Source organism: Tachypleus tridentatus, chromosome 11, assembly GCF_004210375.1.
Source record: "Tachypleus tridentatus isolate NWPU-2018 chromosome 11, ASM421037v1, whole genome shotgun sequence".
Lineage (NCBI taxonomy): Eukaryota > Metazoa > Arthropoda > Merostomata > Xiphosura > Limulidae > Tachypleus > Tachypleus tridentatus.
In genome coordinates this window covers 8,882,062-8,909,157 of record NC_134835.1, presented here as the reverse complement: position 1 = coordinate 8,909,157, position 27,096 = coordinate 8,882,062, and the positions used below count along the sequence as shown (strand labels likewise).

The 27,096-nt window shown below is 33.4% G+C and overlaps 1 protein-coding gene across 6 annotated transcripts in view; it reads right to left on the bottom strand.

The window, feature by feature from the left end:
* The window catches only part of LOC143231660 (synaptogenesis protein syg-2-like), a 243,938-nt gene that overhangs the window by 52,665 nt on the left and 164,177 nt on the right, over positions 1 to 27,096 (bottom strand). For all 6 annotated transcript variants that reach the window (XR_013017101.1, XM_076466229.1, XM_076466227.1 and 3 more), the window contains one exon: positions 14,895 to 15,224. Coding sequence is in view for 5 of the 6 variants with exons in the window: in XM_076466227.1 (XP_076322342.1) it covers positions 14,895 to 15,224 (330 nt within the window). In the remaining variant the exon portion in view is untranslated. The remainder of the gene's footprint in view (positions 1 to 14,894; positions 15,225 to 27,096) is intronic.

Here is a 27,096-nt window from a genome sequence, read left to right as displayed (position 1 = left end):
GAGCACAAATAGTCTATTGTGTGACTTTGTGCTTAATGACAAATAATAATTTTTAATTTAAGACCCGTAATCCATTAGTCTAGTTTCTCTGATATATGAATTTTGCAGAAACGAGAAACATTTTTTTCTTTTTCCTCAGAAGTTTCTATTATATAACTTTTGTAAATATATTTTTATTAGTTTTGAAGTAACTTTTAGCTTGGAATCTTCTTTTTTACCAATGGTATCTCACTGCCGTTCCAGTTGGATGAGTCAGGATCGCATGTATGAAACTAACTGGTTGACTTGTAAGTTTTCTCTTTCGGTTCGTTCTTTTCTTCGACGTGGTGCAAAGTTTTGTGGTCTCTTTGTAGAGGGAACTTATTATTTCCGTTTGCTTGATAAATATTGAGTAGAGATATATGTATAAATAAAGTCATTAGGTTATGACAGTATCCAGTAAGAAGCCTATGAAAAGTCAAATTGTGGCCCAGAGAGTTGAGGAGATTGGAGATGTTTGATTTATATAATTATATTACTAAAGCGCTCTCTACATATCTTTCTCACGCGTGTTGATTTAATAGGATGGTGAATTTAGAGAAGAAAGTTAAATAGGTTTGTTTTTATTTTGTAAGTGAAAAACTGTTGGATGAAAATAAACTGAAATATTGGGACTTAAACCCAGGATCTTTGACTAACAGGACCTTCAGCTAACTAATTGGGTTATCTAAGAGTACAAGGCCACACTAACGCAGGGAAAGTAATTCCATTCATAATTAAAATAAAAATAATTATAAGTAAAATGAACCATTGACAGCTTGTATTCTTAAGATACATTTATTGGATAATGCATTAGACAAAAGACGTAGGTTTTATTGGATAATGCATTAGACAAAAGACGTAGGTTCGTCTTTTTCAAATATTTCAAAATATTTCTTTATTGACTGAGGCTTCTGTTAATAAATACTATACAAGGTTTAGCTTATCTTCAGTGTACAATGGTAGTGGACCCTGGTATCATCTTACAATGATATTTGGTTCAAAGTTTACTTTCATTGCTTTATAATTTTGACTTAACTTTAATAATAAACATATACACTACATGGCCAAAAGCATATGGACACTCAACCATCACACCCATATGTGCTTGTTGAACATCTCTTCTGGGAAGGATTTTCACTAGATTTTGTAACATGGCTGAGGGGATTCGCACCTATTCATCCACAAGATCATTAGTGAGGTCGGACACTGATGTCGGACGACAAGGCCTGGCTCGCAGTCGGCGTCCCAATTAATCCCAAAGGTGTTGGAAGAGGTTTGAGGTCAGGGTTCTGTGCAGGAAAGTCATGTTCTTCCACACCTACCTTGGAAAATTGTCTTTATGGACTTCGCTTGGTGCACGGGGACATTGTCATGCTGAAACAAAAAAAGGGCATTGCCCAAACTGTTGCCATAAAGTTGGAAGCACACAATATTCTAGAATGTCACTGTATGCTGGCATCCACCAAACCCAGATTCGTCCGTCAGACTGCCAGATAGTGAAGCATGATTTATCACTTCAGAGAACGCGTTTCCACTGCTCCAGAGTCCAATGGCAGTGTGGTTTAAAACACTCCAGCCAACACTCGGCATTGTGCATGGTGATTTTAGGCTTGTTTGCGGCTCCTTGACCATGGAAACCCGTTTCATGAATCTCCCGACGAACAGTTCTTGAGCTGAGACTGCTTTCAGAGGCAGTTTGGAACTCGGTAGTGAGTGTTGAAACTGTTTTTTTTACGCTCGACGGTCCCGTTCTGTGAGCTTGTGTGGCCTACCGCTTCGTGGCTGAGCTGTTGTTGCTCCTAGACGTTTCCACTTCACAATAACAGCACTTACAGGTGTCCGAGCAGCTATAGCAGGACAGGACTTTGGCAAACTGACTTATCGGAAAGGTGGCATCCTATGACAGTACCACATGACAGTAACTAAGCTCTTTAGTACGACCCATTCTACTGTCAAAGTTTGTCTAAGGAGATTGCATGACTCTATACTTGATATTGATGCACCTGTTAGCAATGTGTGTGGCTGAAATAGCCGAACCTACTAATTAGAAGGGGTATCCACATACATTTGGCCATGTAGTGAATGTGAGCCTAGTTAAACACTGATAATTAACAATTATCTGGCTGATAATTAACTGGCTGGCCGCAATAACGTAAAACAGTACAAAGTTTTATACCATGAAAGATGGATAAATAAATAGATAGATAGGGCACTGACCTAAATATTCTAGGTTCTAGCCCCGTTATCGAAGTTCAATTTTACCTCTTTTTTTAAACTTACAATGATGTTTGTTAAAAGGCCTTTTAAATTATACCAAACATCCTTCATCCACTGCCAAATCTTTCGTTTTAATAACAGACTCAAAGAGAAATTATGACACTGGACCAAACGAATAATTTCCACACATTCTAAACAGAAGAGTCTAGTTTGTATAAACTTTCAACAGTATCAGCAACGTTTATTAAGTATACTAAATATTTTGATATTTTTAAGCCATGTTGACTACACTTTAAAATATTATATTTAAGATATAAACTTTACTGCACTTCTAACATTCATTGTTCTTACATTTAACTCAAATAACAAGTTGCTACAAAAATTAATATAAATATGTCAAAAAAGTTGAATGAAATCCTAAAACCACATATAAATTTCAATTAATAATTCTAAAAAATTACTACGTAAGGCTTTGAATTTCAGTTCAACCTACCCGCGTTAACACTTCTTTAAAATAAACTGTGCTTTTCAGGTTATTTTAATAAGTAAGTTTATATGTTTACAATGATTATAATAGATATCTATTCAATCAATTGATATTTTCTACGTCATCACTGTGTAACGCGTTACAAACAGAATGTACATATATATATCTTGTTCAAAGGATACTCAAACAACCTGACAGGAATTTTTTATTACTGATTCACTTTGTTAAATTTCTCGGTTCAGGAAGTATCGCCTCACTGTTGACAAGGGCCCTTCACGTTGACAACAGACTATCAAACATACGAAAATAAAAAAACAAACAATTATTCGATGAATGGTCGGAAAGTCGTCTTTATTGATTCGGTTGATGCCAGCTTTTTTATCTGCTACAGATCGAAGTAGATTGAAAACACTGAAGCAGATAAAACCATATTTTTGCTGATTCAAAAGGAAGATCTGTGCGAAGAGCTTCCTTAGTACCATTTTTATTATTAAAAATCTTTTGTAATACAGCGGTCAATATTAATCATATTAACAACCCTTTACAAACAAATGTATAAATCAAGAACTGGCTATCTTTACTTTACTAAGGTGTTTCAAAATTATAAGAACAGATATACCTAGCATAGACAGATCTGTTGGGTAATTATTACCATAAACCCGTCTATTATTAAAGGATTAAGAGAAAATATTAAATTTACCTCTTCGTTCAGTTACCCATAATTCAATTCGAGGGTCACCTTGATGAAATGCTCATGTAAAAAGCCAGTGAAAACGTGACCTGCCTTTCTTTACTCAATGAGTTGCGTTATTCACTCACCCGAAGAATCTAAAACACTGCTCGTATTAAAGATTGTAATGTTAAGGTAACATTACTCAGACAACACTGTGTTTTTTTCGCCCAAGACAAGGTATTTTACAGCCAGGATAGACAAGGTACTTCACAACCAGAATAGACAAGGTATTTTACAGCCAGGATAGACAAGGTATTTCGCAGCCACAATAGTTTTGTTTCAATTGTATCATGTTGCTGAAAGTTATTAACTTTTTGAGAATAAATTTTAACGAAAAACGGAAGAACAAATGAGGAGGAAACGGTTTAATAAAATTTAAATTCAAATAAAGAACAAAAATAAATCAAGTAAGACCAGAAAATACGAAATAAAAATGAGTGTTTGTTTGTTTTCAATTTCACACAAAGCTACTCAAGGTCTATCTGTGCGAGCCGTCCCTAATTTAGCAGAGTAAGACTAGAGGGAAGGCAGCTAGTCATCACCACCCACTGCCAACTCTTGGGCTACTCTTTTACCAACAAATAGTGGGACTGACCGCCACATTATAACGTCCTCCCGGCTGAAAGGGATGAGCATGGTTGGTGCGACCGGGATTCGAACCCCAACCCTCAGATTACAAGTCGTACGCCTTAACGCGCTTGGCCATGCCGAGTCCCAAATAAAAATGAAGATATACGACTGTATAAGTTACTCTGTTGAACAACAATTATGATTTATTTTCAAAGGACAATATGGTATTATCATTTTGCAGAAAAAATCATTCCTTTCTTACAAAGAGTGAAATGTTATTTTTTTATTCATTTTGCTCATCAGTGATTCCTGGGCCCACTTGGTGGAATCCAACCCTAGATTTGTACGTCGTAAATCAAAATATTTGCCTATGAACTAGGGACGTTGTTATATCTTGAAAAAGTATCTTCAGTTCTAAAACAAACGAGTATCCATGAAAACAGGGTTGGTTATACTTTAGCGACTTTTATTTCCTGCATAGTTTAAGCATTAAACCAAAAATATCACTGGGTTTTCTTGACATGTTTCTTACAAAATTGTTCTTTAATACTAAACAGTTGGGACTCTGCAATGATGAAAGGTTAGTCTATATAAATATATATTATTCTGTGTATATATCTATCTTAGTCTATAAATATCAATGTTAGTGTATACATGTATGTATGTCAATCTATATATGTATAGCTATGTTAGTCTATACACGTGTCTATTTTAATCTATATATCTATGTTAGTCTTTATATATGTATATATGTTAGTCTATACATGTATCTATGTTAGTCTATATATATATATATGTATGTTAGTCTATACATGTATATGTTAGAATAAAAATATATGTTATATTACTCTATATATATCCTTGTTGGTCTGTTCAAAAATCTATTTTAGTCTATATATGAATCCGTGTTAATCTATATATATCTATGTTAGTCTATATATATTTATGTAGTCTATATATGTATCTATATTAGCCTATACATATCTCTCTATTATATATATATATGTGTTAGTCTATATATATATATATCCATGTTAGTTTATATTTAGGTATATGTTAGTCTATATATATGTATATCTAGGTTAGTCTATATATCTATCTATGTTCGTCTATATATATGTATCTATATTAAAGTATATGTATATATCTATTTTAGTTTATATGTGTATCTATGTTAGTATATAGATATATATATAGAGAGAGTAACAGAGTTATATGTATTTATACTAACATGGATACATATATAAACTAAAATAGGTATATCTCTGTCACTCTCTCTATATATCTATGATAGTCAATACATATATTTGTTAGTCTATATATGTGTGTGTGTGTGTGTTAGTATATATTTATATTTTAGTCTATATACGTATCTGTGATGGTCTATATATATGTATATCTGTGTTAGCTTATATATCTATCTACATTAGTCTACATATATATATGTATATGTTAGTATAAATATAAAAATATATTAATGTATATATACATATATATGTTAGTCTATATATATATATATTAGTATAAATAATATATCTATGTTAGTGTATATATATATATATGTGTGTGTGTGTGTTAGTCTATATATACATGTATGTTAGTCAACATATATATGTATGTTAATATATATATACATCGATGTTAGTCTATATATATATATGTCAAAATGTATCTTTATACGTTAGTCTATATATATATATATTCCCAGAAAAAACTAACAATTTATAAAGAATAATAAAGAATTTTCTCACAAAACCATCAACATAATTTCACAAAACAGAAAAATAAAAAACAATCTTACAAAAAGAGACATTAATTCCATTAAAAACCTAAAACAAGACAAAAACATAAAAATTCTAAAAGCAAATAAAGGTAACGCAAAAGTCATAATGAACACGAATGAATACATCCAAAAAATGAAGAGCATCCTATCAGACACGAACAAATTTAAACCAATACACAGAAATCTAACAAAGACACACGAAATACAACTAAACAAATTACTACTAAAAATGAAAAAAAGCCAACACAATTTAACAAACACTTTATTCCTACCTACGTAAAACCGACTCACGCACACCGCAAATATACGGCATCCCCAAACCTCATAAACCAGATTGTCCATTACGACCAATAAAGTCCACATATGAATCGTTTAATTACAATCTTGGTAAACATAGCATGTGCATTCTCCAAATATGTAACATCAGCCAGCTCATTCGTCAAAGATTCTTTTAATTTCAAGTCTAATCTAAATCAACTTAATCATAAAGCCTTAATGGCCAATTTCAATGTTATATTTCTCTTTACAGAAGTTCCAACCGCTGAAGCCTGCAAGATAGTCTTAGAACTCTATTTCCGAGACCCTAACCCAACTATAGAAATTCCCAGTAACCAGTTAGCAACTCTCATAGAATTCACTACGATAAAAACAAACTTCATGTTCAACAACCACAACTATATACAAACAAATGGCCTAAGCATGCGCAACCCAGTATCACCAGTTTTAGCCAATATTTTTATGACACAAGTTGAAACACAAGCAATTAACACATCATTACATCCACCACTATACTGGTACAGACATGTAGATGACACGATTGCGGGATTCATATCTACAGAACACACAATTTTTTCAATCACATTAACTCTATACATCCCAACATTAACTTCGCATGTGAACAAGAAGAAAGCAATCAAATATCACTTCTTAACCTCAAAATTACAAGAACCGACACACAATTTAAAACAGAAATCCACCGAAAAATCACCCATACTGGACTATACATTCCTTGGGACTCAGCACATGAAACAAAACAAACACTCAACATACTAAGAAACCAAATAAAAACAGCCATAAAACTATGCTCACCAGATAAAATTAACGATGAATTAGACAAAATAAAACAATACTTCATCAACATCAATAAGTTTCCTCCACAAACCGTAGAAAACATTATACGCACACACTTAGACAGAAAGCAAAATCAACCAACAAAAGTAAATATATCTCACGAATCAAAAAATCACGAACCCATATACTGCTGTATACCATATATTCCTGACATCAGCAGACAAATAACCAACATTTGGCAAAAATTAGTAACAAAATATGACATTCCAGTTAATACTAAATTTATTCAAAAACCAGGCACAAAACTGAGGTCTCTAGTATGTAAAAACTACACTGACAAACACCACACCAACATTATTTATAAAATACAATGTGATAACTGCCACGACTTCTATGTTGGAGAAACAAGTAGAAAAATGGAAACCAGATTCAAAGAACACAAAATGTCACCTTCAGACGTTTTCGAACACTGCAAATCAAATAAACACAACATAACCATAGAAAACACTCAAATACTAAATAAAGAAACAAACGCAAAATTAAAGAAGCCTTACTTATACAACAACTCAAACCCAAAATAAACCAATACAAAGGAACACCTTTATACCTATATTAATAAATATAATCAAACATCTGAGCACGCCCTCTACATTCCTACACTCAATTACACAACCCACTTCAAACATGTGGTCAGCTACCGATCAGTAGTTACCTTTGTGAACCTGACGATGACCGAAGAAGGTCAAAACGTTGTTCGTTTCTCTACATAAAAATTTTCTCAACCCAAACCAGCCGTTTTTACATATATATATTTTTACATATGTATATTTTTACATATATATTTTTACATATATATATTTTTACATATATATATATATACATATATAATTTTCTCTACAAGTGGTTTTTTTCCTCATCACTGATCATTAACACAGTGTTCTGATATTTGTCATCATTAACTCATATATAATGTTTATAATGGCCGAAGAATAATTAAACTGGCTTTTCAAATAGTGAACTCATTGCTCAATCCTTCACCATTCAGTTGTATCACACTCACTCTGAAAAAAAAAACAAATCTTTTGACGACAAGAAACAACATTCACTTCGGAGCCTTTACGAGTGTTAGGAACTTCTTTAAAAATATTGTAAGCCTATTTTCTACTGAGTTATATGTAAGTGAAATGTGTTTAGCAAAATCGTAAAAACAGAGTCTGATGAAAATATTTTTAACTACGAACGTAAAATAAAGAGGCCAACTATATAATGATGAAATCGTGTAAAGAAGAGAGTCAAGTTATATGAAAGGATCAAACCTGTATAAATCTACTGTAAAAGTGGGAACATTGAGAAGTATCATTAGAAAACTTGGGGCCCTTTTTTGGGGCCATGTTGTTACTAGTTCCGGGTCCAAAAATTTCTCAGTTTGTCTTCTTTTACTTATCTTGTATCATTAGAAAACTTGGGGCCCTTTTTTGGGGCCATGTTGTTGCTAGTTCCGGGTCCAAAAATTTCTCAGTTTGTCTTCATTTACTTATCTTGTTATATTACATTATAAAAAAAAAAAACACAAGGGTCTCGTCGTAAAGATTTGTTCTTGTCTATATGTATGTTACTGATGTAGGGAGAAATTCTCCGAGGCTGGTATAATTCCGTGACAAATGAACGATCGTATGAACGATTGGGTTTCATGTCTTATTTCTAATAATTGTACAACTTCTTTGTGGTTTATTTCTTTTAATCTAAAAATATATTCGAAGTAGGTATCTTTAATGTGATGTACACGCTTCTAGATATGTTTAGATATGTGATAATAGTGGCAGTCCTTCATTACTGAAAGATGTCAACCCCCATGACATTCAGTCATAATTCAAGGTCCCCGAGCACACTGTAATAACAATAATAGTATTGCTTCAACAGTTCTTTTGTTTGTTTGATCTTTTAAATTTCGTGCAAAGTTACTCGAGGGCTATCTGCGCTAGTCGTTCCTAATTTAGCAGTGTAAGACTAGAGAGAAGACAGCTAGTCATCACCACCCACCGCCAACTCTTGGGCTACTCTTTTACCAACGAATAGTAGGATTGACTGTAACATTATAATGCCCCCACAGCCGAAAGGGCGAGAATATTTGGTATGACAGGAATTCGAATCCGCAACCCTCAGATTACGAGTCCAGTGCCTTATACACTTGACCTTGCTGGACCAATATTTCGTTTATTGGCTTGACTGAGCTTACTAGTGTCTTCCTAGGTAATCGGTGCATATATATGGAAAGTAAATTTTATTAACTATTCGTGAGTCCTTCTGGGTTTTATATTATGAATACAAATTGGTTAGAATTTGCAACAATACGCAATTTTTTTTATAAAGCAAAATAATTTTTGAAATACATTAGCACAAAGAGTTAATAAGTTAGGTTGCATAAGACACTCTACACACTGTTAGTCCTTTATGTCCATTTAAACCTTCAATACGATGTGCTATTGCATTACATCGATTATAAACCTCAGCATGAAATGTTACTTCATTATTTTGATTAAAACCCTCAACACAATGTGTTAGTAGGTTATGTCGAATAAAGACCTCAACACGCTGTGTTAGTGCATTAAATTGATTAAAAACCTCAACACACCGTGTTATTAAATTATATCCATTAGAAACCTCAAGACATCGAGTTACTCTTCTGTGAAGATTGGCCCGGCATGGCCAGGTGGGTTAAGGTTCGAATCCCCGTCGCGCCAAACATGCTCGCCCTTTCAGCCATGGGGGCGTTATAATGTGCAGGTCAATCCCACTATTTGTTGGTAAAAGAGTAGCCCAAGAATTGGCGGTGGGTGTTGATAACTAGCTGCCTTCCCTCCAGTCTTATACTGCTAAATTAGGGACGGCCAACACAGATAGCCCTCTTGTAGCTTTGCATGAAATTAAAAACAAACAAACTATGAAGATTAGAAACCTTAACAGGTAGTGTTGATCAACCACACTTTTAATACAACCCTCATAACGCTTTGTTAGTACATTATATCGATATAAACTTCAACACACTGTGTTGATCCACCATGCCAAGTAAAATTTCAAAATATTTTGTTGGTTCGTTATGATAATCAAAATCCTTAACTTTATGTCCAGTAAAATTTGAATACACGATATCATGAATACATTACTTACGTTTAGGTGCGAAAGAGAACTAAGAGTTAGGGTTAATTTGAATTAACGGTTGTAATACCTTTAAAAACGTTTCTGTCTTGTGTATGTGTTTTCTTCTAACAAAACCACATCGGGCTATCTGCTGAGCTCACCGAGGAGAATCGAACCCCTGATTTTAGCGTTGTAAATCTTACCGCTGTACTAGAAGGGGGCGTTTCTGTCTTTGTAGAGTTAGAGAAATGACCAATAGGAAACATGTCTATCGGCACACTTAAGTAAGATTAAAGTCGCGGGGAACTTTTTATTTTATTTTTTGAGACGCTTTGATTTGTTTTGTTCGTTGCTTTTTACGGTATTACTTTTGTAAAAACAATAAAACTCTATAAATTACTCACGCTTTCCTACAAACACATATGTTATCAAACACAAGCTTATTCTCTTTATGGTCTTTAAATAATTAATTAAATCAGCCTGTCCAATAACATGTCTTCATTTTAGGTTATTATTTATGCAGTGCCAAAGCTTATTTGGTTTGAAAAGTACATTCTTTAGTAAATTATCTAAAAAGGTACAGTAACAGCGCACTACAAAAAAAAAAACTGCACTTCGTTAGCGAATTAAATTGAAGCCCTAAATTGAGCTAAGCCTACTTCTTCGTTAATGAGGTTTTTAAAATATACAAAAACTCAAACTCAAGTAATTTGTAATAAAAACATTGATAACATCGTTCAATCACCACATATCTTTTACTAAGACAAATTTAATAAGACACCATTTAGTAAGACAAATAGAACCATTATTTCTGTACGTTACATGTTTGTTTACTTTAATGTAAATCCACACAATGGCCATCAGCGCTCATTACGTAGCGAGGAGTCTAACCCTGAATTCTAGCGTTGTCTGTCTGCAAACTCATCACGCTGCTCTATCTCTTCGGATTACATTGTGTACCCTGGTAGCTCAACTGTAATTCTTAGAGTTTATAATGCTAAAAGTTATATTTCGACACTCGCGTGGGCACATCACAGACAGCCCATGGTCTAGTTTTGTACTTAAAAATACCAAACACTCTCAATGTGTGAAAATATTTGATATGTTAAAATGAAATGTCTTTCCAATAATTGAAAGTTGCTTTCCAAGCTATAAAAACTTGCAATGAATGACATATGTATAACAACGAAATATAAATGTATAACAATAAAATGAAAATATACGAATAAAGACACGTGTTTGGGGGTTTTATGTACAAAGATACATAAGTTATTTCAAGGACATCAAAACATGATTTTAGTGTATATCTTGAAGTCCATCGCAACCAAAGAGAGGTTAAATCTCTTTTTTTTTTTTTATATATTTCTCGAGGAACTACATACTTGAATCAAAACGTTCAAGGTTAAATCTTAAATAAAAATATAATATGAATTTCAGTAATATGATAATTCCGAACCTAATAAAAGGAAGGTTTTATCGTAAGTAGAGGCCCGGCATGGCCAAGCATGTTAAGGCGTGCGACTCGTAATCTGCGAGTCGCGGGTTCGCATCCCCGTCGCGCCAAACATGCTCGCCCTTTCAGCCGTGGGGGCGTTATAATGTGACGGTCAATCCCACTATTCGTTGGTAAAAGAGTAGCCCAGGAGTTGGCGGTGAGTGGTGATAACTAGTGCCTTCCCTCTAGTCTTATACTGCTAAATTAGGGACAGCTAGCACAGATAGCCCTCGAGTAGATTTGTGCGAATTTCAAAATCAAAAACAAACATTCGTAAGTACAATAATATCTATAGTAAGAAGGGGCTGATACGTAACACATACTGTGAAAACTATTTACTCACATACGCCTTAATAACCAAATAATAAATCTTCAAAGTACTTGAGAGACACTCTTAGGTGATAAGCAAAGAACATACAAAATTACGTATCATAGATGTACTTGGAAAAGTCAGCAGGGCAGATACAAAAATTCACAAAACCATAAATTGCTCAGTTTCACTAACAGAAACAAACAGACTTACGTATCATATATGTACTTGGAAAAGTCAGCAGGGCAGATACAAAAATTCACAAAACCATAAATTGCTCAGTTTCACTAACAGAAACAAACAGACTTACGTATCATATATGTACTTGGAAAAGTCAGCAGGGCAGATACAAAAATTCACAAAACCATAAGTTGCTCAGTTTCACTAACAGAAACAAACAGACTTACCCTAGTTATAAGTGAACCAACAGAGCAATAGCGCAAAACCACGTGCTATTAATTGTGTGAAGTAGTTATTAAGTTGACCTACTTACAAACTGTTTCACTTTCGATCCAAAATGGCGTCACGAAAAAGTTACAATATGAAGAAGCATTAGAGTTGTATTGTAGCAGCTCAAATACTTGGCAGTCAACAGGTTAAATTACTTAACTATGATAATTTTTCAGCACAGAACCACAATTCAAACTGGATCACTCAAATTTCGTTGTACACTAGAGTGTGTGTCATATCGTGTACAGCACAAGTGCACACTTACAATGTGTACACTCACCACACACACAGATACCATTAATTACTCATACTATATTATGATACACATCCACACTGATGACATACATACACGATATCAACATAAATGAGTGAAAGATACACAAGATCATGTCATCTTGTACGATAACAAGTGGAATAAATATTTCAAGAAATTACAGTGTATGAATGGCTGTACCAAAAAGTGAGAAAACAAGGTAGGAATGATCAGTGATGACGAGAAACCCACTTGTTGAGAATTAGCAAAAAGCTCGTTTGAGAAACACTTTACATAGAAGGTCGAAACGTTGTTCGCTCTTCTATGTAAAGTGTTTTCTCAGCCCAAACGAGCCGTTTTTGCATATAAAGGTAGAATGAGCAGATTGTGATAAAACTATGACTCTTCTTCTTTTCTATAGACAGACACCTCTTATGATTTTGTATTTTAATCCATCTCTCTTACTATTATGGTTTTACATATGTGTCTATGTACGTGACCTAAAGAGATGGCACCACAAACAAATTTTACACTTTGGATATTCAAGATTCCGACAATTAGAAAATAACTACGTTATGTCCCACAATCATTTTCTTATAACAGAAAAGTTGTATCCTCAGAACAATAATATGATTTTCACTTGGATTGTATGTGAGGGTTTAATTATATCTTTATTGATTTAGTTTGTAAATATAGTACTAAAAAACAGAGAACTTAAAAAGTGTCATCTTGTTTGTTTTTTTTAATTTCGCGCAAAGCTACACGAGGGCTATCTGCGCCAGTCGTCCCTAATTTAGTATTGTAAGACAGCAAGTCATCACCACTCACCTCCAACTCTTGGGATACTCTTTTACCAACGAATAGTGGGATTGATCGACACATTATAACACTCCTACGAGTGAAAGGACGAGCATGTTTAGTGTGGGGTATTCGAGCTTGCAACCATCAGATTACAAGTAGAGTGCCTTAACCACCTGGCCATGCCGAGCCAAGCGTTATTTTAAAATTAAGGATACCATTTTCAACATATAAGAATATTACAGTTTATATCAGCACAATCCGAACACTTTCCCTGTGCAGTACTTCTGAGAAAAGTCGCTTTTTTCAGAAAATCTTCACTTTTTTTCAAATGTTTTTCAATGTATTATGAACACAATGATTAGTAATTCCTGGTACAAACAGCTGTTTGTAGAAGACGTTTCTACCAATACAGCTAATGAAGGAAGACAAGTCGTAACAGAAAAAAAACCATGAAAGTTATGGTTCACACGAATATCTTATTCTTCTGGTGTCGTATAAACAGACTTTATTGTACATAAATTGCCTTCAATAATTAGACACACATAAACCTCTAGTCACTGTATGATAAGAATAATTAACTTTAATAATATTGGTCCACCTGGCACATGTAAGATATAAATATAAATAAACGAAGAAGGCATAAATAGGATGTTGTGATATTGTACAAAGTAAATGTTATCACAACATGCCCATTCCTACCTTGTTTCCTCACTTTTTTGGTGCTCCCACTCCTACACTTTCAATTTTGTTAAATGTTCTTCCCACTTGTTTAACTAAAAATACTATGTAGACAAAAATGACATCATACTGTTTTATGTGTTTTTTTTCTTAATTTAGTGCAAAGCTTTTGGAAAATTACGTGCACTGACCATTTCCACTTTTGAAGCAATGGACTAAGGGTTTGTTTGTTTGTTTGCTTTGAATTTCGCAAAAAGCTACACGAGGGCTATCTGTGCTAGCCGTCCCTAATTTAGCAGTGTAAGACCTGAGGGAAGGCAGCTAGTCATCACCACCCACCGCCAACTCTTGGGCTACTCTTTTACTAACGAATAGTGGGATTGACCGTCACATTATAACGCCCCCATGGCTAAAAGGACGAGCATGTTTAGGCGTGACGGGGGTGCGAAACCGCGACCCTCAGATTACGAGTCGCACGCCTTAACTCGCTTGGACATGCCGGGACATGGACTAAGGGAAGGCAGTTAGTTTAAACTAACCTCAACTAATGAATATTGAAATTGATCGCCACATTATAACTCTCTCAAGACTGAAAGAACAAGCATATCTCATTTTTTTACATTAAATAAACTTTGGAATCATTGAAAGAAAACCTCGGGTTTTTTTCTTTAGAAACACAGAAAAATTTACAAATTAAAACCTTACTATCCTTTCGTTTTTTAAATTCAAATATGAATTTGGACTGTTCAGATTTATAGTATATTATCTCATGATTATAAGTTTAAAATTCAATAAAATATAACTGATTACTTTTGCTACTTCGTATTTATATAAAACGCCATTCAAATAATTAATATATGGCCGATTATTAACCACTGACCACTGACCAATGACCTTCAACTTGCTGTCGGTGTATCGTGTCCTTTCTCTTCTGAAGTCCACTCTACAACGATAAGCTCCCTCATCGACTTCTGTTACTGGATCTAACTCTAAAGATCCTGGCAGATTTGATGTCATCGTGACGTAGGCTCTGCTTGCGATGCTATCCACGGATGAATGTCTCGCTTGATCAAAAGGAATTTTCCTGGCATCGAGGGTATAAATTGGGGTTGGAGACTTATCCTTGTACCAGAGGACGAGAGCAGGTGAGTCGTCTTCAAATTTGGGGGTAATATTACAAGGAAGACTACTCTTCAAACCGGATATACCAGTTACCACTGTTAAGAACAGGAGAAACATATATATCAAAATAATTGAGAAACCAAATAACAAAGTTAGGGCAAATAAAAGTTAAACTTAACAACAAAACACGTTTGCTAATTCTAATTTAAACTTCTAAGGCGCCATTTTCTGTTTAACTACGAAGGAACTGTGAAACTTCATTCGTTCCATTGCAATATGTGATTAACAGTAACTGTTTGTTTTTTCAAAACAATACAATATTGAGCTATCTGCAGTGTTCACGGAAGGGAATCGAATCTCGGATTTTAAAGTTCTAAGTCCGGGAACCAATGCTAACTGATGACAACTTGTTTAATTTCCACTTTCAGTTTATGTTGATGATAATTTGATGTAAAAAAGTTACTAAACATCAGTGAATCAATACACGTAATTCAATGCACGAATTACGAAAATTTTAACTATGGACTTTTAATGGTTAAAGACAGTTTTTGTTTTCACTTAAAAGATAAGATTTCGCAAGTCTTTTACATTTTAAAAGAACATCACTGTATTGTAAGTGTTGACTGTCAAAGACTGACTGATTGTTGTGGAATTAAGCTACACAATCTGTTCTGCTCACCACGGGTATCGAAACTCAGTTTTTAGCGATGTGAGTCCGCAGACGTACTGTTGTGCCACTAGGGGGCTCCCTGTTAAAGTGAAATGTGTGGGTGCTTGTCTTTTCATATAGCAAAGCCACATCGAGCTATCTGCTGAGTCCACCGAGGGGAATCGAACCCCTGATTTTAACGTTGAAAATCCTTAGACTTACCGCTGAACCAGCAGGGAGCATTAATGTGTAATATAAATAACGTTAACATTGCTATGAAGACGTAGTTATAAATTATAAATATTAGATGTATTCCTTCACAATTGATTGATTTAGCTGGCTTAATGGTTTACCGCACGTGCTATATTTTTAATATTTAGAAATAATTCCAGTAATTTGTAAAAAATTCAACAATACTTTGATTTCTATAACTGTTCTTATTAATAAATGTTTCAGAATGTATTTGAAAATTATGTGATGCACCAATATGAAAAAAATCTCAAAGTATTTCCTAAGTCTAACAACGAACTTTGAAATATTATTTCTTAGCTTCATTGACGCAAATATTTTCAACTTCACGATACGTATCACGCCTCTTTCATTAAAAAATTTTTGCATTACATTACTCAACAATTTTCGATTCTTAAATTCGAAGTGTAATAAGTTTCAGTTAATACATATTCAAGCAGTTTTAAAGGTTTAATGCAGTTATAGAACTCGAACTCAGTGTATTTAAAACTACTAGTTGGAAAAATTGCTAAGCCTTAAATCAGTCATTGTAATTATATATTTAAAAGTTAGATAACTATGTACGTTTCGGAACTTTAGAGTGAGGACGTTTCAAGTCAGGATAAGATAGTAAGTTGCTTTCACAAATGTCAAAACGTACAAAACATTTCGTATAATTTAAGGGACCACTGATCAAATTCAGAGCTCTATCTTTTCTTGTGGTTTCCCACTCCTGAAAAAAGGTCAAAGGGCGAATAATCAGCTTGACATTTTCAATCAACGGCTAAAGTTATACGTGACTTTTCTTGTCACAATTCTTTGATAAATTTTCTATGCGTGTGACAGGTAGCACAGTGGTACGTTCACTGAAATATATAAAAAGAAATCCAGTTTTCAAGTAAGTCGAGCTTACTGAACACGACTGAAATCTGAAATTATCAGAGGATTTCTTTTGTCAACATCATGCAATGAAAAACTTATAAACTATTTTCCTAAAGTGGATCAGTATTCCAAATTCCCACGATTGGTGAGTTATCAAAATTGACATTTTTTCCTTCAGACCATCACTTACACAGTGAAAAAATATTGGATTTTTTTTAATATAAAGAGCAAATGTATTTTAGAAATTGAAGCTTTATGAGATAAAAGATGTTTGAGATTCACCACTATTAAGAAACTTTGTTCAGTTGACATCTTGCGCTTTTGTCCAGTTTACACACACGCTTTGATATAATGGAAGTAAAGAAAAATGGGCAGAATGCAACGCTGGGTGCTGAACACGTTCCAGACGGACTTATAACTTGCCTCGCAAATATTAGTGTTAAATCTTTAAGTTCTATATGTCTCTGGCCCTCAACTATCTATATAAGCAAAGTATCGATAATTGAGAAGAAGGAGTTAATCACCTCGAGTTTATAAACTGGTACACTTGTTCGGGCGTCCATGAAACGAAATTCACTTTTATGATACACTGTAATTCAGTTACTTGTCTATTATGAGTACTGATAAAGTGTTTATCAACACATGATAAGTTGTATTGTATCTTTACGTGTAATAGATTAGCTTTATGGATAACATATTAGTTACTTAATGAAATCCTCTGTTAGTGCCTCGTTATTTCTGTTTTAGTCCTGTGTTATTAATTTCTTATTGCTTTGTTATTCAATTCTTGGTGTTTTTGGACTCGTAAAGAACAAGTGGAGGCTCTAAAGATTTCCAGCGTCATATTATCAAATTCTTGGCCAAGACACATTAACGAACTGCACAACAAACATCAGCATGTCTGGCATTCCGTATTTGAGGGGAATATGTCATCATCTTCATTTCTCTGTATCACAGGAAACAGGAGCACGAAAAGGATGAACGAATTAACATTTATCGTTTATCATCTCTTTCTTAATATCCCTTATTCTCCATCCTCCATCTTTCTTAATATCCCTTATTCTACATCCTCCATCCTCCACCTTTCTTAATATCCCTTATTCTACATCTCCCATCCTCCATCTTTCTTAATATCCCTTATTCTACATCCTCCATCCTCCACCTTTCTTAATATCCCTTATTCTACATCTCCCATCCTCCACCTTTCTTAATATCCCTTATTCTACGTCTCCCATCCTCCATCTTTCTTAATATCCCTTATTCTACATCTCCCATCCTCCATCTTTCTTAATATCCCTTATTATACATCTCCCATCCTCCATCTTTCTTAATATCCCTTATTATACATCTCCCATCCTCCATCTTTCTTAATATTCCTTATTCTACATTTCGCATCCTCCAGCAGGCTCAGATGGTTTATCACTTTAAAATCTGGGTTTCAATATCTATAGCCCTTTCAACCGTGGGGTGTTATAAAGTAACGGTTAATCCCACTATTCGTTGGTAAAAGAGTAGCCCAAGAGCTAGCAGTGGGTGGTGATGACTAGCTGCCTTCCTTCTAGTCTTACACTGCTAAATTAAAGACAGCTAGCGAGGATAGCCCTTGTAGCTTTGCGCGAAATTCAAACCAAACAAACAAACAATATCTTCACACGACAAACATCAATAAAGTATTACTCCACTGCGTAATATTTGTTTTGAATTATAGATATATCGTTGAAGACAACTGAAACAGATATTTTGTCTTGCTATCAATTTGCACTTATTTGTTCAAAGTAGTCAATACATAGATTTATATATATTTATCTCGATTTTTGAAAACAGTGCAGTGTTAAAATATAGTTTTATTATAGAATTGTGGTTCCTTTTATGAAAATAGTTTAACTAAAGGTGATATTCTGAACGTTAAGCAGTTTGTTTATTGATTGACACTATAATATCATGTTGAAGAATGAAACTGAACCGAACATGGCTCACTGATCTGCATATCTAATGTTCACGTCCCGTTATCACAAAATAAAAGTATGAAGCTGTAAAACCGTCATAAGGGTGACGAACAAATCCAACTACTGGGCCAAACAGTAACAGCTCAAGGTGTTTCAGCAGGTTCTGTTGAACTAGCTCTGTTATATCTGTTCATGGATATTACCGACTAAGATATCTTCTGCCTAATTTTACACCAATATCCATGAACAAAATTACGTTCCAATAGAACAAAACTGCCTAAACCTACTAACATACTTCGTTAATTTACATTTTATAAATATACTTACATGTAAGTGCATTATAAGAAAACAACGTGAAAAGAAAGACAATCATAAATACAAATTTGTTCGCAAGCAAAGAAACTTCCACAAGAGGTCACTTCACGCTAAAATCAATATGAAACAATAAAAATAATAAAATTTTGCATGAATTAAAAATATTAGTTGCCGAAAAGCGCAAGATAAATCCAACTGTACCACTATTGCACGTGGTCACGCGCAAACAACTAAACGTATAAACAATCGCCACTGTTTTGTTTCTAAAATTTAAAAATAAAATTTTAATCCATAATTTTGAAATATCGTGACTTATTGTTTAAGTAAAATGGAAATTAATACTAAGAATGTTTTGCTTGACTTACGAGCTCTTCTATAAGAAGAAAATGCTAAAGGTGTTTGTCACGTACAACCATATATACCCTTCCAGTTAAACACACGAAAAATGCGGTTGAACGTGCAATCCAATCGCTTATTAACGGTGGCCTAAAAACTGAATGGAAAAAATTCTACGAACGCCTGCAATAGAAATTGTTTTTCAGAATGTCCATCACAAATTATAATGTTTGTTTTTATTATAGCAAAGCCACATCGAGCTATCTGATGTGCCCACCAAGGGGAATCGAGCCCCTGATTCTAGTGTTGTAATTCCGAAGACTCACCGCTGTACCAGCGAGGAACAAATTTGTAATTTAAGACCAATGTCGATTAATAGCAAAACTTCACGCTTATTTTGGCACTTTCTATTTTTAGCTTTGAAAACAAGTCAAGATTGAAGTGGGTTTAAATTTTATGGTGGGAAACCTTTGTTGCTCATATATTTTGCAATTGTTGTTGTTGTTCTTTTGAATTAAGCACAAAGCTACACAATGGGCTATCTGTGCTGTGCCCACCACGGGTATCGAAATCCGGATTTTAGCGTTGTAAGTCCGCAGACATACCGCTGAGCCACTTGGAAGCTATTTTGCAATTAATCTATTCTACTTGTCATTTTGAAAGCTAGCGTACTTAATACATTTTTTTTCTGTTCTACACTCTGGGCATTGAAAATAGATATTAAAAGTTGACTTTTGATCTGTGTGTTAAGAATAATTTGATGAAATTTTATAATATTGGCTTGTTAATGTTTTTTTTATTTGAGATTAAGCGCAAGACTACATAATGGGCTACTTGTGTTGTGCCCACCACGCATATCGAAGAAAACCCTGATTTCTGACTTATAAGAACAAGAAAAAATTACTTGCAAACCATTTATCAGACCTCTAAAAGTTAATCCCAAAGGTCAGTTTTGTTTTGGTAACTAACTCGTAGCAAAAGGTCTTAATCACATGCTATTTGTTTGTTCTTGGAATTTCGCGCAAAGTTATACCATGTGCAATATCCGTCTCTAATTTAGCAGTATAAGACTAGAAGGAAGGCAGCTAGTCATCACCACCCACCGGCAGCTAATTGACAGTCACTTATAACGTCCCCACAGCTGGAAGGGCAAGGATGTTGGTGTGACGAGGATTCCAATCCGCAACTCTCAAATTACGAATCAAGTTCTCTAGCCACTTGACAATGCTGGGCCAAATTGCACTCTATAATAGCGAGTAATAAGTGTTAAAGAGTTGCATATTGCACCACATTTAGTTCATGTTGTCACAAGCGACTTAACTGACACGTAATGTCAAATACCCGACTGATTATTGGACAATACAATGCCACCAGGGATGCTCTTATACCTGGAAATATGTTATACTCTTTCCCAGAAACGAGACCGTCAAACGATGAAGAACCAGATCACAAAACATTATGGCCCGGCATGGCCAAGTGTGTTGAGGCGTGCGACTCGTAATCTGAGGGTCGCGGGTTCACATCCCCGTCGCGCCAAACATTCTCGCCCTTTCAGCCGTGGGGGCGTTATAATGTGACGGTCAATCCCACTTTCGTTGGTAAAAGAGTAGCTCAAGAGTTGGCTGTGGGTGGTGATGATTAGCTGCCTTCCCTTTAGTCTTACATTGCTAAATTAGGGACGGCTAGCACAGATAGCCCTCGAGTAGCTTTGTGCGAAATTCAAACACAAACAAACAAACACAAAACATTTTGGACAATGCAGCCATTAATGTTCTCCACGACAACAGAAATCCTTACACATTAAAGAACCTAGAACGAAAATGGATTCCAAAAACACATCTAAAGCCAATCAGGACAATAGACCTCAGAGATAAAATAAAGGTTACAACTAAGAAATCCATAAGAGACGAAGTTAACAAGAGTTTAATGTTTATGATAGCTCAAAAATAAATACATCTCGAAATCATCAACTGCTTACGTGATAAGAATGACCAAATTGGAATAACAGCAGTTTCATTCGATCATAAATCTCCTGATGCAGCACCCACGGTCTCTTGTGGTATTGATCTACATAAAGTTGATCCTAGAAGTCAACCCCCACTTACACCGTAAAATTGTCGGTAAGATATGTAACCTAAGATTGATTTGCTGTCTTTTGCAGATGCTTGCTTGAAGAAAGGAAACTGTGGTGACGGGGAGTAGTGGATAATCGTGGCCATTAAACTAAGTACGTCAAAATAAAGAAACAAGTGTAATTCTAAAACAACTCGTGTTATAAAATCAAACTAAAGTAATTTTTGTTTCAGTTTGTAAAATCCAGACAATTTGTCCATTAAATGTATTTCATTTCTGTTTTAAATCATACATATTTCATCAAAAATATATACTGGTTTTTGGACATTCTTGGTCATGTAAGTGGCACTAAACTATAGTAGTCGTATTATAAAACTTGTTTGTTTAGAGTTAAGCACGAAGATACACACTGGGCTCTCCGAAACCCGATTTACAGAGTATTATAATAAACAAAAAATATTGATTACCTTAGGTTTCCAGAAATACACAATGTGTTATCAGTGTTGTGTACATTACAATTACAGAAACCCAGTATTTGGAGATGCGAAAATTATAATGAATTAAGTTATATATTTAATTATATGCTAACACCAAATGTTAACTAATAAACAATCCAAAAGTCTTACAAAATGTTGATAATATAAATCCATCGTTGAATAAACAAGCATTTCGTGGATAAATGTTAATATACACTTTCTACGATGGTTAGACATTTGTAAAATGAATGATTCAACTTCAGTACGTCCATCGCCTGCGTAAGTCGTTTCCTAACTCGAAAAATGATTGAAAACACATCTTATTACGTACACTTCTACATTAACTAAAATGAAACACAAGGTATGTAAAATACGTTAAAATGGATCATGTGTTTTAATATTCAGCGAAGCGTAAAACGATGTAATCTTGTCTCTGGATACTGTGGTTAATCAAAAATTATATTTTTATATGTTAATTGTAACATTAACAGAAAAAGAACCACCAACAGTTGCTTCTGGGCAACTTAAACTTGATTCACAAAGACTGGTGCCAGCAAAGTGATCAAAATAGAGACATATGTCTGAGGTTTATTCAATTGAGTAATCTCAACATTTTTGTCCGCCAAAGGTCTTCGATTAACAATAAGTAACAGCTAATCTAATGGTATGAAGCACTTGAATTTCCTAATAATATACAAAACTCTGATTGAATTAGAGAGACTATACAAGAGAAACTTGTCGAAATACAGATGGTAGAGCGGTTAATAAAATCTAATGTAAGTCTAAACATCGTTGAGTAGTTAGTAGATAAGAGGATTTTGTGAGATGTGGAAGTGATTCTGGTTTGAACAACAGAAGTAGATTTGTTGGGTTTAGAAACAGACCAGGTAGAGAAACGTCTAGAAACTTACAAAGAACTGTTAAAAATCAATTATATAACTTTTCAACATCAACATATTGGCAATTTCGTTTATAGCCATGAAACTCGAAACACCTCGTAATATGTCAACGCCAGCCAATGAATATATTAACACAGCGAGAGTATGCACCTAGATTAATCCCAGCTACATTTTCAGTTAAAATTCAAATAATAAATTTCATAACCTCTAGTCACAAGTTGGAAACCCCGTCAGAAACATTCACAACATAAGCTGCTACTCTTGAACCATCGATTATCGTTTCTTAATATGCCTATAACTGAAAACACAGATTGGTATATCACAGATTCGAACCTTGGATATTCCCACTTGAAGTCCTTCGTGATACGTATAACCTCATAACAATCAATGTAATATCTAATTAGACAGAAATTTAAAAGGCTGCGCGACAGTAAGTTATATGACCTAGTCATAAGAGTCACATTATGATAGACCAAGGAAGTAGTGATACGACCTTAACTCACTAATAATACAATGAACTTGATATAGCGTGTCATAACTTCTCGAGTCGAAAGTTTATTTTATTGTATAAACATACTACAAACACCTACAGAGTTTCCCCTTTTGGTATAGGTGTGGCAGGTATGTTGGCTACTGTAATTTTTAAATATTAGACACAACACAAACTGTGATTGTTAACTCACGACAAAGATTGACGTGAGAGGCTAGTTACTAAATTAAAAAAAAACAGAATACGCATAAAGCATGATTAATTAATATGCTAGAAAAACGTAACACCAGGCAAACGGTTACAGTTCTACATCCTTATCAAATAGTTGCTGTTTTATATAATTATCAGATGGTTCTTGTTTTACATACTTATCATATAATTGCTGTTTTATATAATTATCAGATGGTTCTTGTTTTACATACTTCTCAAATAGTTGCTGTTTTATATCCTTATCAGATGGTTCTTGTTTTACATACTTATCATATAGTTCTTGTTTTATATAATTATCAGATGGTTCTTGTTTTACATACTTATAACATAGTTGCTGTTTAATATAATTATCAGATGGTTCTTGTTTTACATACTTATCAAATAGTTGCTGTTTTATATAATTATCAGATGGTTCTTGTTTTACATACTTATCAAATAGTTGCTGTTTTATATAATTATCAGATGGTTCTTGTTTTACATACTTATCATATAGTTGCTGTTTTATATAATTATCAGATGGTTCTTGTTTTACATACTTATCAAATAGTTGCTGTTTTATATAATTATCAGATGGTTCTTGTTTTACATACTTATCATATAGTTGCTGTTTTATATAATTATCAGATGGTTCTTGTTTTACATACTTATAACATAGTTGCTGTTTTATATAATTATCAGATGGTTCTTGTTTTACATACTTATCAAATAGTTGCTGTTTTATATAATTATCAGATGGTTCTTGTTTTACATCCTTATAAAATAATTGCTGTTTTATATAATTATCAGATGGTTCTTGTTTTACATACTTATTATATAGTTGCTGTTTTATATCCTTATCAGATGGTTCTTGTTTTACATACTTATCATATAGTTCTTGTTTTATATAATTATCAAATGGTTCTTGTTTTACATCCTTATAAAATAATTGCTGTTTTATATGCTTATCAGATGGTTCTTGTTCTACATACTTATAACATAGTTGCTGTTTTATATAATTATCAGATGGTTCTTGTTTTACATACTTATCATATAATTGCTGTTTTATATAATTATCAGATGGTTCTTGTTCTACATACTTATAACATAGTTGCTGTTTTATATAATTATCAGATGGTTCTTGTTTTACATACTTATCAAATAGTTGCTGTTTTATATAATTATCAGATGGTTCTTGTTTTACATACTTATCATATAATTGCTGTTTTATATAATTATCAGATGGTTCTTGTTTTACATACTTATCATATAATTGCTGTTTTATATAATTATCAGATGGTTCTTGTTTTACATACTTATCAAATAGTTGCTGTTTTATATAATTATCAGATGGTTCTTGTTTTACATACTTATCATATAATTGCTGTTTTATATAATTATCAGATGGTTCTTGTTTTACATACTTATCATATAATTGCTGTTTTATATAATTATCAGATGGTTCTTGTTTTACATACTTATCATATAATTGCTGTTTTATATAATTATCAGATGGTTCTTGTTTTACATACTTATCATATAATTGCTGTTTTATATAATTATCAGATGGTTCTTGTTTTACATACTTATCATATAATTGCTGTTTTATATAATTATCAGATGGTTCTTGTTTTACATACTTATAACATAGTTGCTGTTTAATATAATTATCAGATGGTTCTTGTTTTACATACTTATCAAATAGTTGCTGTTTTATATAATTATCAGATGGTTCTTGTTTTACATACTTATCAAATAGTTGCTGTTTTATATAATTATCAGATGGTTCTTGTTTTACATACTTATCATATAGTTGCTGTTTTATATAATTATCAGATGGTTCTTGTTTTACATACTTATCAAATAGTTGCTGTTTTATATAATTATCAGATGGTTCTTGTTTTACATACTTATCATATAGTTGCTGTTTTATATAATTATCAGATGGTTCTTGTTTTACATACTTATAACATAGTTGCTGTTTTATATAATTATCAGATGGTTCTTGTTTTACATACTTATCAAATAGTTGCTGTTTTATATAATTATCAGATGGTTCTTGTTTTACATCCTTATAAAATAATTGCTGTTTTATATAATTATCAGATGGTTCTTGTTTTACATACTTATTATATAGTTGCTGTTTTATATCCTTATCAGATGGTTCTTGTTTTACATACTTATCATATAGTTCTTGTTTTATATAATTATCAAATGGTTCTTGTTTTACATCCTTATCAAATAGTTGCTGTTTTATATAATTATCAGATAGATATTGTTTTACATAATTCTTAAATGGTTATTATTTTACACACTCATCAGAGAGTTGTTGTTTTACATACTTATCAGGTGGTTGCTGCTTTATATCTTTGTCAGAGTTTGCTTGTTGTTAACCGTAAATCTACACAACGAACGGAATATTTATGCAATACCGACTGTGATCGTCAAAACCCAATTTTCCTGCGCTACAATAAGCCCTCAGACTTACTGTCGTGCCACCAGGATCTGGAGAGCCCTTGTCAGAGATGGTTTAGTGGCCAGATCAACAGGACCATTTCGGAACATAAAATGCTACCAGTGATGTTAGTAATGACAAGAACAAAAGTATCGAGTTAAAACCTTAAAGAAGGCACTTCTGGACTCCTCTCCTGGCTGACTGATTGAAGTACCACTGTGTTAGAGTACCGTGTATATATCTTCCATATATACTTCCTACATTAATGTTTACAGATGGCATCCACGTGTTTCTTAATAATATTAAAGGTATAAACTTAGCTAGAGTTAGGTGATTTAAGTTCTAGTGTTGCGAGAAATTATTCCTATTGTTCTTAGAAGAGATGTAGTGTTATAATGACCATCCGTTTTAGTCTATATCACCTATTATTACCAGTGTTGTTACGCATTAAATAAAAGCGTAAAATAGATATATTCTGCATTATATGCTAGAGCTATCTTGTAGGTAAGTAGCATATTCATATACGTATGATGTATTTTTTAGGCCCTAAAAGTAAAAGAAACCCGATAAAATCAAATAGTGTTTATAAACAACTAAATATTTTCATTGGAACTGATGAATATAATGCTAGCTAAGAAAGTATTAGATCGTAACTGTTAACTGTGTAAGTTTGCCTGTAAAAACAAGACTAAACGGGGAAGGTTTAATTGGTGAATGAGAAGAGAATTCTTAAAACAAACAGTTTTATATCCAAACGCAAGTTTTTATCTTTACCTTCTTTTTTCTATTTCCTTTTCAATTTCTTACTTTTTTAGTTTTTTCGTTATATTTACCTCCCACAGGTACAGCTACAGTGCTTCCATCTGGTGTTCTTTAAATCTTCTTTAAATATAACACTGTATTCACAAAGTGAATTGTTATGGTAATAAAATCACAGAAATTAGTTTATCTTTCTTTGTGTCGAAAACAACTCCATTTCTTTTATTATTTACAATAATGAAAATGCTATATAACCTACTATTACATCCTTTT